General features: G+C 36.0%; 2 protein-coding genes across 11 annotated transcripts; one reads left to right on the top strand and one right to left on the bottom strand.

Moving 5' to 3' along the window:
- Nucleotides 1-30: 30 nt before the first annotated feature.
- Nucleotides 31-1,677, bottom strand: LOC108649269 (leucine-rich melanocyte differentiation-associated protein). Of its 5 annotated transcripts, XM_089260208.1 has the most exons (4): nt 1,391-1,677; nt 1,220-1,321; nt 887-1,153; nt 31-827 (listed from the first exon to the last, which is right to left on the bottom strand). In XM_089260208.1, the coding sequence occupies exons 1-4, from the start codon at nt 1,438-1,440 to the stop codon at nt 392-394; spliced, it is 855 nt and encodes a 284-aa protein (XP_089116334.1). In that variant the 5' UTR covers nt 1,441-1,677; the 3' UTR covers nt 31-391. The 5 variants fall into 5 exon arrangements, with proteins under 5 accessions (XP_089116334.1, XP_089116342.1, XP_089116345.1 ...); XM_089260216.1 differs by having other exon boundaries at nt 887-1,343; nt 1,502-1,676; XM_089260219.1 differs by having other exon boundaries at nt 887-1,343; nt 1,497-1,676.
- A 1,487-nt stretch (nt 1,678-3,164) lies between these two features.
- On the top strand, nt 3,165-12,502 carry LOC108650236 (uncharacterized). 6 transcript variants are annotated; one of them, XM_018099359.3, is made up of 3 exons: nt 3,165-3,442; nt 11,799-11,856; nt 12,018-12,502. In XM_018099359.3, the coding sequence occupies exons 2-3, from the start codon at nt 11,844-11,846 to the stop codon at nt 12,287-12,289; spliced, it is 285 nt and encodes a 94-aa protein (XP_017954848.2). In that variant the 5' UTR covers nt 3,165-3,442; nt 11,799-11,843; the 3' UTR covers nt 12,290-12,502. The 6 variants fall into 6 exon arrangements, with proteins under 6 accessions (XP_017954848.2, XP_089116351.1, XP_089116359.1 ...); XM_089260225.1 differs by having other exon boundaries at nt 11,811-11,856; XM_089260233.1 differs by lacking the exon at nt 3,165-3,442 and adding an exon at nt 4,403-4,421 and having other exon boundaries at nt 11,811-11,856.
- The last annotated feature ends 251 nt before the right edge of the window (nt 12,503-12,753 follow it).

Consider the following 12,753-nt stretch of genomic DNA (forward strand, 5'->3'; position numbering starts at 1 on the left):
CCAATATTTATAGGCAAAACTTTTTCTTAGATAGCTCTATAATTGAGAGGTATTATCAAAAATAAAGAGAATCTCGTATCGGACTACTTGTAAGCAGCTCAGCAATATATCAATTTCTAAATCTACCTAAACCCGATCTGCCCTTTCATGTAGGGAACGCTTTGTATTAATAAATGAATTAGTTAAGGTTGAAAATTTAAGCATAGCTACATATGCAATGATTGTATTAATTTCCATCAACTAATTATATTATATATGTAAATAGATTCAAGATATCTGTCTGGCCTATAAAAAATATAAAACAATAACTACTTGTAGCTCTCTAATCGCTCGTCATTGGAAAATATTGTCTGTATAGTATTATATATATATGTGGATATTTGTATGCATATCAGTTGGACGAAGAGCCACCCGGACTCTTCGCCTTTTTGGTAGACTTGAGTCGAAAGAGCTCCTTAAAGCTGAGCGTGGGTGATGTACTCTTTGGCTTTTCAGACGCGCTGGTCGACTCCTCGTGACCCTGTCCTTTCATGAAGACACACGAAGACGAGGGTTCTATTGCTGCTGTAAGATATCGCTTGTCGAGCTCTGCTTTGCGATCTCGGCTGCTGAATGAATGACGCGAAATACCATCCACGAATTTGAGATTGGGTAGAACTTGCAGTATATATTCGCGAGCATAGGTGGTGGGTGAGCCAGGGCCTTGATTTTTGAACGCCGTTTGTATGCCTGGATTGCCCATGCAGGAAAGCTGCTCGAGCGCGGGGCAGTGTCGCTCTATTCGGTGAATCCAGTCTGTTAGGTTGCAAATGTCGCAGTTATTTATCCTGGAATATCGATATCCATATGTATAAATATTTGTGTGCAAAAACATTCCCTAACTAACCATAAAATTTTCAAGTTGAGCATATAGGGGAAGGTGTTCACATCTAAGTTACTATTGCGATCCAGTATAAGAGTGTGCAGTTCCTCGAAGAACATAAGAAACTTTAGGTTCCGGAAGTTGTTGTAGCTGAGGTCGAGAAACTTGATATGTGCAGCAAACTTGTCGGCCAGTCTTCGTGGAATGGTGCACAGATTTTCATAAGCCAATGAAACGCGATTGTCCTCCTCGAGAACGATGTCGGTGAAGCCATCTTCGCTACCGCAGGTGCTGTTCGATATAAATCCATTGAATGAGTACGGATCGGGCGTAACCATATTCTCTGCCGTGTCGTACGAGTCGTTTACGTCGTTTACCAGCTGAGCGCAGGGAGACAGCGATTCCAGTGACTGAATGTTGGCACAAGTCTTCAAGATCTCTTGCAGGCGACAGTTGTTACTGGCGGAGTATATGGTATGACCTATAAATTGAGATTATAGTTCAACGAGTAGAAGTGATAATAGCTACCTAGAAAGATCTTCGGAATGCGAGCGACCAGACGTCGATGTTTCGGACATTACTGAGCCAACTGAAACTTATATTACTAAAAGCAAATCTATGTATATTTATATACGGCACTTGTTTTCCCTCTGATTTGATTCTCATTTATCAACAGCCTCGCTTGACTGTGGGTTCGTTGGGCTCCAGGTCCAGTGCTTGCAGCTGACTGGAAAAATAATCATACACCACTCGTACCCGACATAACAATAGCGAAGCAAGTGACAAAAGATTTTCGAGTCTTTCAGAGAAAGAATACAAATGTAAATATACACAGAAGCATGTCTCTCTCTCTCTCTCTCTCTCTCTCTGTGTGTATGTATGTATGTGTTTGTGTGTGTGTGTGTGTGTGTGTGTGTGTGTGTGTGTGTGTGTGTGTGTGTGTGTGTGTGTGCATCAGTGCTGAGAATTTCGCCTTTTTTTGTAACCATACACATATGTATTTTGCTGGGATTTTATTAAACAGTAGATCCGTACGGTTATTGCGACGAAAATTCTGGTCCCCACTGGGGACCGCATATAACGACGATCAAGGAATCTGATTCTTCTGTATTTTAATATTCATTGTAATAAATATACATATGTACATATAGTCTTTATACATATATTTTTCAAATTATACAAATTCATATATCTGTGATGCTTTTACAATCCGTAGTTAGCAGCACTGGCAGTATACATATGTATGTATGTACGCATATGCACACCTCTGCGTATGTACATAGTACATATGTATATACATATGTATGTATTCATATGATCGCAATTATCATAAAAGCATTCACACGAGCATATTTATACAAGTTAACCCACAGCAATAGGAGAGAAGCTCCTGATTAGGAGCATTTCATCTTTGCCTACACTTTTCTTATAGTAAATAGTCCGTAGGCTCATATATTTAGTGTATCTTATTTAGAATCCCAAATGTAGGCTTATTGGTAGTCCTCTTTAACTACCAAAATTTAACAGGATGATTGTGGTTGGTCTTCTCCATATATAAACGAACGATGATATAAAAACGTTCACTTGAACTTGATAAGGCTATCACACACCTCCTGCAAGCTAGAATTCAAAGGTTTTGTATTAATATTTCTTATTTAGTCTGTTTAGGGCCATATTTATTATCCACAATAGATTATTATTTTTCCTTAGTTCAATAGCCTGAGTAATATTTACTAAATTAACTTAACTTAATTAAATTAATTCAGGTTATTAATTAACCACATTCTAGATTTCATTCAATTTAAATGACTCTAATTCTTGTAACATGTGAGGTACATCTAAAAAAAATCAAAAAGCTCTATTTTTATATACATATACTTATTTAATGAGTAATAAATTCCCTAAGAGCTTATATAATTTTCGGAATAAACACGGGAAGAGAAAGGGAGAGTTCTAAATTGGCTCAACATCACTCTTTATAAAGTTATAAAACTCATATGTATATAATTTAATAGTTAAAAAAATAAAATGTATGTATGATGTATAAGTATTTGTAGAGTTGAATACTAATTGTACCATACATTTTAGAAAGGGTGTACCTTTAGTTTTGTACATATGTTTGCATAAGTGTGTATGTGAACAAAGCCAGCTGGTTTGGCTAGCTTGCGTAGAAAGAATTGTGCTATGGAGCCGAGCCTCCAAATAGCAAGTTTCGACATCTCGCTCTTTTTACTCGCTCGCGCTCGCTCGTCCGCTCGCAGCTAGCGCTGGGGCCTCGGGCGCTCTAGCCCGGCTGCTATAGATACACTGAAGCGAGGCAGCGACAGTCTGTGTCTATGCTTAGACCTCGATAGTTGGGCGCGGAAAGTAGTGCATGTCAACGTAGTCTCACGAACAAAATTCCAAGATCGAATTCATCGGCGACGACTGACTTCGGCCCCCTTTCAATTAGCTGCAATAAACCTTGCACTCTCTGACTGTGAGAGCGAGAGAGTGGGCATGAGTGCGTGAAACAGCTGTTGACGAATTATTGAATACTGCTTCGGCCTTCGTCGATTTTCAAGTTGTAAAATCACAACGGTAATAACTGAAAACAAACATCAGCTCATATTTGTGCAGATGTGTACATATGTGTGTGTGCACTTAAGTATTTTTGTATACATTCAAAACATACGTGTGAACTCGTAAATAATCAAAAATGCATTTGAACTAATAACAATCTGAAAATTAATATATTCTTATTTTGAATGTCGTGTTGTGCTCTAGAGTGTTTAACATAATTTGACGGTCGCGCCATTTATATATACATATATTTGTATACACGACTCACACATCAACACACGAAGTATATACATGCATACATACACTTAAAAAAATTACGAAGCATTATATTTAAGAACAATAAGCGCTTGTATTCAGATCCAAAAACTTTTTGCTTACATACATATGTATGTACATATGTATATACATACATACGTAATCGTGAGCTTCAATAGAAAAACTCGCATCTAAAGACAAAAATATCAAATGTATATATCATTGCTACAATTGGTATGCATATGTATGTAAGGAATCGTTTACACATGCATACGTGTACATACATATGCGTACATAAAACTACAACTTAAGATAAAAACCACGTTCGCGTAAATATGCAAAAAAATAACATACATATGTATGCATTACATACATTTGTACAGTGATTAATTACCCTAAAGAGGTATTTGTACGCTTATCAAATGATGAGGCTGGCGCGTGTTTCGCTTCCATGTATTTTCGTGCTGAATTCCAGCTTTTTTATGACCGACATCATACTGAGTACAGTAAAATAGTAAACTAGTGAATATTGATAGGGTAGTGTACTTTTATTTTGGTTACAGTTGATGCGCCACACGTTGGTTAGCTTACTGGAGGGCTCACTGTGTACTCTTCGGTCGTATGCTCGATCAGCTGTTACAAATAGGGGAGGGGGATGATTGAAGCAAAGTTTGCAGCTGCCGTTCGTCGTTTCCTTCTTCGTGAATGTTATCAACAAAAGCTATTTAAAGTATGACTACGCGTACGTATGTACATATGTATGTATCTATTTACGTATATATGTACGCATATAATATACAAATAGAGATGTGTATAGCTACTTGTATGTTGTATATTGGTTTACTGCAAACGAATCGATACAATCCGTTCTAAATAAATACATATTGTATTATTGGTATATTAAATTTTTACTTTTTAACTTATTTCAAAATTTTTGTAATAATAGGCAACAAGGTGCACAGAACTTTTACATATACAAATGCATGTATGCATGTACATATGTATGTATGTATGCATGCACATTTGTAAGTGAACAAGAGCATGCAGTCGTTTCAAAGTCCAGAGACTTTTTATTTGATTCGTGGCTATTCGTCGTTAACTGCCGCAAACTCATAGACATGTATGTATGTGTGTGTGCGTGGATATGTATGTATGTATTATATACGGTTCTGTCATCGGCCAAAGTTTTTTGAGCGATATGTGCTACAAAATAGCAAAAACAAAAACCAAAATAACGTGTAGAACGACAACAACAATCAAGCCGGCATTGCTCAACGCTAAACAAAGGAAAAACACAAATTCAAATGCCAAAAGTCAATATGTGAAGTCGCATATACATACATACGTATACATATGTGCATATGTATTTATTTAAGTATGCCCGTGTGTGTGTATAAAGTAGAAATACAAGTTATATACATACATATGTGCATGAAACATTACGTATATTTTGAAAAAATATATATTTATTTAATTTCACCTCCTGAAGGACTAAAATATGTAACATTGACAAGCTGAAAAACGCACTGACAAACATATATACGCACATACATACACATATACACTCATATAGATATACATATATTCTAATTGTTGACACACAACCATATAAACACACATACATACATATATAAATTGTTATTTATTTTGCGCTATTAGGAGAATGAGTTATTCTGTATTTAAATAAAAGCTGGATGACCTAAGGGTTCATTCTAATATATTGATTTAAGTTTTGGGTATATATTTTACAAATATATGTATGTACATATATGTATAGCTATTTAATAGATAATAGAATAATATGAATTTAGTTCTACAATAATGTGTCATACGATATCTTTAGGTATTAAATTCAAAACCTATAGAAATGCTTCTGCGACACTGTGACTTGCTTGTGAAATGTATTTGAACGAAGAGGCCTACGCTTCTACAATTGAGATCGGTTTGCGTCATGCACATCATTGAGATTGTGGCTATCAATGAGCATCTGTTCTTTGATCGCTTTGTTCGAATTTTAATTTAGACGTCAATATTAATTAAATTTCCGTACATTTTCAACGCTCATCACATTCTGCATTGGTTGAGATAATATTATTGTATTTGAAGAATCAGGTCATTGCTTTTGTTAAGAGTTACCACTAATTATACCCTGAACTTATTGAAAATGGGAAATCAGGGTATAATGGTTTTGTTGAAATGTATGTAACAGGCAGAAGGAGGCGTGGCAGACCCCACAAAGTATATATAATCTTGATCAGGGCGACGAGCTGAGTCGATTTAGCCCTGTCCGTCTGTCTGTTCGTCCGTCCGTCCGTCTGTCCGTATGTTTGAACGCGTCGATTTCAGAAGATATAAAAGCTAGAGACTTAAACGTTTTTTTTTTTAAATGTCCGTAAATACAGCGCGAGTTTTATCGAGTTTATCACTAAAAAACGATAACTCATTCCGAAACTTTTTTATCGATAAAAAACCTTAAAAAAGCTAGAGTCTCCAAACTTAAAACGTATATTAAGATGTATTTAAGACAATTTCGGTTTTTGTTAAAATTTACCCCCCCAACCCCTAAATCCACCCCCTCACCATCATCTTTGTAAAAGTCGTATATCAAATACTAGAAACTTGTGCTTCGGTATACACATACATTTAAACATCATGATTACTTTCTGAAAGTTTCATTACGATCGTACGTCTAGAAATGAAATTATTCAACAAATAAGTTCTCCAAATATTGCCAACACTGCAGCGCAACCCAAGCGCAATCGCCTGTATATGTGAGTGCGTGTGTGCGTGTGTTTGTTTGTATGTGTATGTGTGTGCGTTTGTTTGTTTGTATTCGTGTGTGTATGTGTGCTAATTATTATTGAAATATCAGTTGCTTGTAGGGTTCAGGGGATCTCGTAGTCGAGCAGTCTCGACTAGAGCTTTCTTACTTGTTTTACAATTGAAATTAAGCTATTATTTGAATTCTAGCTTATTTCAAATGTTCGTAGCTAGTAAATTTAGGATTTAAACTTCGTCAAACTACTATAAAGCTATAAGCAGATCAGTTAATGGAGCTGCAGTCATACAGTTAGCCAAATATAGAAAACTAGTTTTAATGAAAAAATACATTTATGAGATGAAACTGGATTTGCTGATTTGACTGGTTTTTAAATTCGGCCTATTTGCATATGCATTCATACATTCATACTGCTGTCTGCTGTCGCTACTAAAGGATTTATTTCGAATCTGTCCGTATGTTTAAGATGTGAGAGCAAGAGACCTGAATTTTTTTTAGAATGTCCGAATATATCGCGCGGCTATCGAGTTTATCACTAAAAAACGATAACTTGTACCGTTATTTTGTTATCGATTAAAAACCCTATCTAAATCAGCTATAAAATTAAATGTATTACATCATTAATGCTAGAGACTCCAAATTTAAAATATATATTAAGATGCTTTTTTGATATAATTCACCCTCAACCATAAATTCACCCCCTCACCCAATAATCTCTAAAAGGCGTATTTCAAATACTAGAGTCTTGTGCTTTGACAAATATACGCATTATAATAATATAATCACAATATTAAAGTTTAATTAAGAAATTGCTTTCATAAGAAAAGTTATGTATGTTTATGCGTGCGTGCGTATACATACATATGTGTCTGTGAATGTGTGTTTTCCATGTGTAAGCAGGAAGAAGCAAGGAATTATCATGATTATCATGATGAAATATCAGCTGCTCGAAGGGTTCGGGGGATCTCGTGGTCAAGCAGTCTTGACTAGAGCATTCTTTCTTGTTATACCCAGAACCTATTAAGAATGAGGAATGAGGAGGATACTCAACTGAAATATTCAGAATCCTGATAATCTCTGTGCGCAAGTACCTATACATACACACCCAGCACATAATTAGTGGCAGGCTAAGTGATATAAATCATCATAATAATGTCAAATATTTGGCCAGGGCGATTGCTGTAGAGCAGCCATTGTGAGGGGAATCAGTGCGCGCAGCGGCTGAAAGAATGTAACAATAAATTGCAATTGCGCTGAAAGCGGAGCCCAAGAAATGGCAGGCTTGCAAAAAGGCAAACTCATTACAAATGACTGCATTAATTTCAACTCGAGCGAACGAATGATGTTTCACGGCGCCATCAAATGGATGCTGGGCATGTCCTTGGGGAGGGCTAAGACGAATCAGAGGTAGAATGCAGAAGCAGAAGCAGAAACAGTTGTAGCGACAGCAACAGCAACTGCAGATGGAGTACGGCGGGTGTAAAGGCTGTTATTAAAGGGCAACAAAGGCAAAAGGCAGAGGGCAGCCACTTGAGTTGCATTTGCAAGCGCCTGAAAAATGCAATCAAGAGCAAAATGAGCATTAAGAGCACGTTGTCAACTGCTGGGCGTGGCAAACGCCTTGAGAGAGAGCGAGCAACAGCGCACTTTTAGTAATTTAATAAGTAATAGGGTGACAAGGATTTCACAATGCAAAGAGCATAACAAGTGATTTGCCGATGACTAAAATAGAGGACCAAAAATATGACTATAAAATAATAAACGCTGAACTCTATTATTTTTATACTCATTCGACTGTCAGTCTGTTCGTGTGAACGCAGTTTCTTTCGGCGCTATTGAAGCTAGAGACTTGAAATTCGCAACACATACTCGTGTATTTCTCCGATATATAAATATATACCATAAATCATATTAGTTGATGAGCTAGAAAGCTGAAATTTGGTATGTAGATCCGCATCGACCATCCAAAATCACGTGCTTTGGCGGATATATCCGTATCTCCTAGAATTTTTTAGCTAGAACATTAAAATTTTGCACTTGAGCTAATGTTATGATTCTATAAAGATTTATGAAAATATCATAATAAAAATATATGTCTACGCATTTTAGGGGTGTGGCAAATCGGACCTGACAATAAAGAGATTTTTCAAATTCTGCTATATTTTGGACGATAGAGGCCTAAAATTTGGTATATATTAGAGGGCTGCATGGTCGCACTCATAACCTAGCAAAATAGAGTCCATTCGAGATAAGACTGAGTGAGTCCGAGGCAGAATATGGTTGAGTGAGATGGAGTTCGCATGGACTCTATGACTCATAACCCGCTGCCTTCAGTATAATGAATAAGAATAAATAAGACCTAAAGAGGAATACAACATTTATCCGAAGCATATTGGCGTCGAGTGACTCGAGTCTTGGAGTGCACACATATGTTCGTATCAACACTTCGAATTTGCTCGGCTTTGTCGCTTGAGGCTCGATCAGTGAAAAAATCTCAAACCAAAATCAGTGCGCTGCGAACCATCAAACGAAAAGCATGCGTTTCAATATGAAGCTTAACTGCGCACCTATTTTTTCATGTTTTGTCTCTTTCTATGCCCTTTCCTTATAGAGAGTATATGTAACTCTTGAAAGGGTTTGCCATGCTCATGTAAAATGTTAGTGTTTTCATGTCATTATCTTATATATCGATCTATACATAATTTTATAAACTTCTATATTAATTATAATTGCTTTATTCAATATATCTAATTGAGCAAATAATAATACTCCTAACGAGTTTATGGCATAACAAAATTACATGGGATTTCGTTTGCTCGTTTTTGTGTGAAGGGTATGAAAGCGTTGGTACGCATAAAGAATATGTATTCGCTACAAAATTGTAACGGCAAATTTGCCGTTGGTCGGCCGTCTGGCCTGCACACACACGATTACATTGCTCTTCGTTTTTTCGCTAATTTTTTTTCTCTGCTAGCAGCGACGCCACTCATTAACTCAGTGAAGCAACTCATATACCCGGCCTCATATTTATTCGACCCTTTCTCGTTCAATAGAATATTGTGCCTCTGAGTCATATATGAACGCACTCACTTACTCATCCATTTCTGAGTTGGCCTCGGTTCCACTCAATTCAATACGAGCATTGTTAACTCGAGTACGTGTTTTGATGGATGTATGTCCGCCCACAGGGGGCGTAGCAAACCGCAGAAGTTGATATAGTATAAGAGCTAGAGCTTCAAATTTGGCTAGTTAAGTTACTAATAACTTCCACTATCGATTCTCCAAATAATATTGTTAATAATGCTCTGTAATTTTTTCATAAACCTAAGCATCCAAACTTTGCAGCTAGGTTACGGTTAGGTTGTTCCATGAGCTGGCCAAAAATGAAGTGTCTGCGATCAGTAGGGGCGTGACAAATTGAGAAAAACTGAACTTCCTACTAAATTGCTTATGAGGTGTGAATGAGTATTTCGCAGTCGGTAACGCCCGACTGCAACGTTCTTACTTGTTTATTTTTGAAATTGTACAATTATATTTCAATTATTTGAGATTAATCTATCAGTGGGACACAGTGGCTTAACATAAAATTGGAATAATCGTTTGCTATACATATTTATAGTTTGTAATATTTTCAAGACATATACACTCAAGACTTATGAAAGGCTTTAATTATACCCTGAACCCATTGAAAATGGGAAATCAGGGTATAATGGTTTTGTGTAAAAGTATGTAACGGGCAGAAGGAATCATCGCAGACCGCATAAAGTATATATATTCTTGATCAGGACGACGAGCTGACTTGATATAGCCCTGTCCATCTGTCCGTTCGTCTGTATGAGTGCATCGACCTCAGAAGATACAAAAGCTAGAGGGCTGAAATTTGGCATGCATACTCGTGTATACCATACACAGTACGAGTTTGCTTTATTTTTTCGATAAATCATCCGATAGCTTTTTTATCGAGAATAATCGAAAAATTGGGTTTGTTTTTTGAGCCTCATTGGAATACTATTAGACGTGGAGAATTCAGATTTACCGTGTATATACATATGATGAATACAAGCATTTTGTAATCAACAGATTTTGGATACCACACCCCCTTCGCCCCTAAAAAACGTATTTCAAGTACTAGAGGCTTGTGCTTTGAAATGTGCATACATTAAATCATTATGATTTCGTCCTGAAAGTTTCATTAAGATTGTACGTCTAGAAATTAAATTATTAAACAAATAAATTCTTATAATACTGCCCACACTGCAGCGCGACCCAAGCACAGTCGCTGCTTACTGCGCAGTTAGCAGAGCGCGGGCTTATGCGTGGGGATGGATGCATGTGAATGTATGTGTGCATAGAAGAAGTGCAGAATGATTAGAATATCAGCTTGGAGGGTTCAGGGTATCTCCTAGTCGAGCAGTCTCGACTAGAGCCTTCTTACTTGTTAAATATTGTAATACATACATATATTTTTGATATTGTTTACATATTATTCTTATTGATATGTATATAAATATAAATATGCTTTAATAATATCAACTCAGTTGGGCTCTTCTTAAAAATGTATTCATAAAACATGTCTAAGTATAAGCGAAACATTGTATATGCATATACATATATTACCTACTTACCACCAATCACGTTTTATACATTTATGAATCTTATATATTATCAATTAATTATAGATGTACATTTGTGCCGACTATTATGTAGTCTGTATCGCTAGACTTCGAGTTTTGACTTTCTCGCTTGTGGTAATAAAATCGACTGTCTACAGATTGGTGATTAATCAACTGAAATTACTTTTAAACTCAATAAATATCTTACAAGGAAACTATTGACTTTCGTCGAAGAATTTTGGCGTGAGTCATAATGAATTATTCGTTTTTGGCCTGTTATTCTACGGTTGACAAGGCCTTGACACAGATATTGACTGCAGTCAGCAAGCAAAGCAAAATCATGGGCTGGCGTCACGTGAATGTAAATTCGGGATAGCACTATGCTATGCTATGGATAGCGCTATGCGTCACGTAATCGTAAATTATTTATTTTACACGTATATATAATTACAGTCTAAATATAGAACGACACTTTATATATATACTTTTCTAGTTGATCTAGGTGACCTGTGCATGTTGTGTTTTTCAATTAGATTCAGTAGAAATCCAGAATACTAATTCGATTCAGTCGTACTTCATATAGCTTTCAGTTTTGTTTTTCATTAAAGCAAATTCATTGAAGGTTATTGCACTCTACATTCAGTGAATAACAATTACAACTTGTTTATACTTAGCTATTTAGTAAAGTCTGTAGTTTAATCGATTTTTTTTATGTGTTTCCTTTCAGATTATTTTCCAGTGTAAACAAACAAAAATATTTTGATATTGTGAAATGACTGGATCAGGTGAGTATACCCTTATATGTCTACGGCAAATTTAATATATAACTAAAAGCTTAGCAGGACATAAACTTGGTTTTTATTCTTAATCTTAAGGATTTGTTAATTTTAGGGATTAAACATAATGTTTGCGTTAATACTAAAAAAGTATCCAATTGTTTTAGCAGTCCACGATCCCAAATGGAGCCTGGAGCGACGCGAATCTTCGGGTCATTTGGTATGGCGTAAGGAATCGCCATCATCAAAAGTTCGATTTCGATTCGATGTAGAGGTTTTGGAATTTGAAAAACATCCAAATGAAGATCTGGATCACAAAGACGGTAACTTCTCGGCCACAAACCTATCCACAACAATTGCCCTCTGTGCCACGTGTATTGCCGTTGTAGCTGCCTCCGTATTCCTACCCTGGTACCTCATGGATAAGGTCGGCACAATTTGAGAGCAGAACATTAGTATATTCTACATATCCATAGTCATATGTATGTGAATTGTATATCATCGATGGTATTAAGTAGCTTTATGTACATAGAAAGGCGTAGATTTAAGTAATGTTACAATGTGTAAATACGAATGTAAATAATGCGTATATGTTAATAGACTCAAATCTAAGGCTTTAGTGGCGAATTAATTAAACAGACTGTTTTTGCTTAAACATCATGTTTTATATTTTTAATTACATGAGTACAAACAAGCAGTGTTTAATAATAATAAACTAAGCGCATCTTATTGCCGAATTACGGTGCTGTGATAACATGTATGAGATAAGAATAAACTGTTCATAAATGAATCAAAATTCAGCAGTTTGAACTAATTTCCAGTCTCAATTAGAGCTTTCTTACTTGTTCAATAATTTAATAGCTTAACGAATTTTTCAAGTAGATCTAAATCTAGCTAAGTGAATTG

The sequence above is a fragment of the Drosophila navojoa genome, chromosome 2 (genome assembly GCF_054131105.1).
Source record: "Drosophila navojoa isolate 15081-1374.11 chromosome 2, UAZ_NAV_1.0, whole genome shotgun sequence".
NCBI lineage: Eukaryota > Metazoa > Arthropoda > Insecta > Diptera > Drosophilidae > Drosophila > Drosophila navojoa.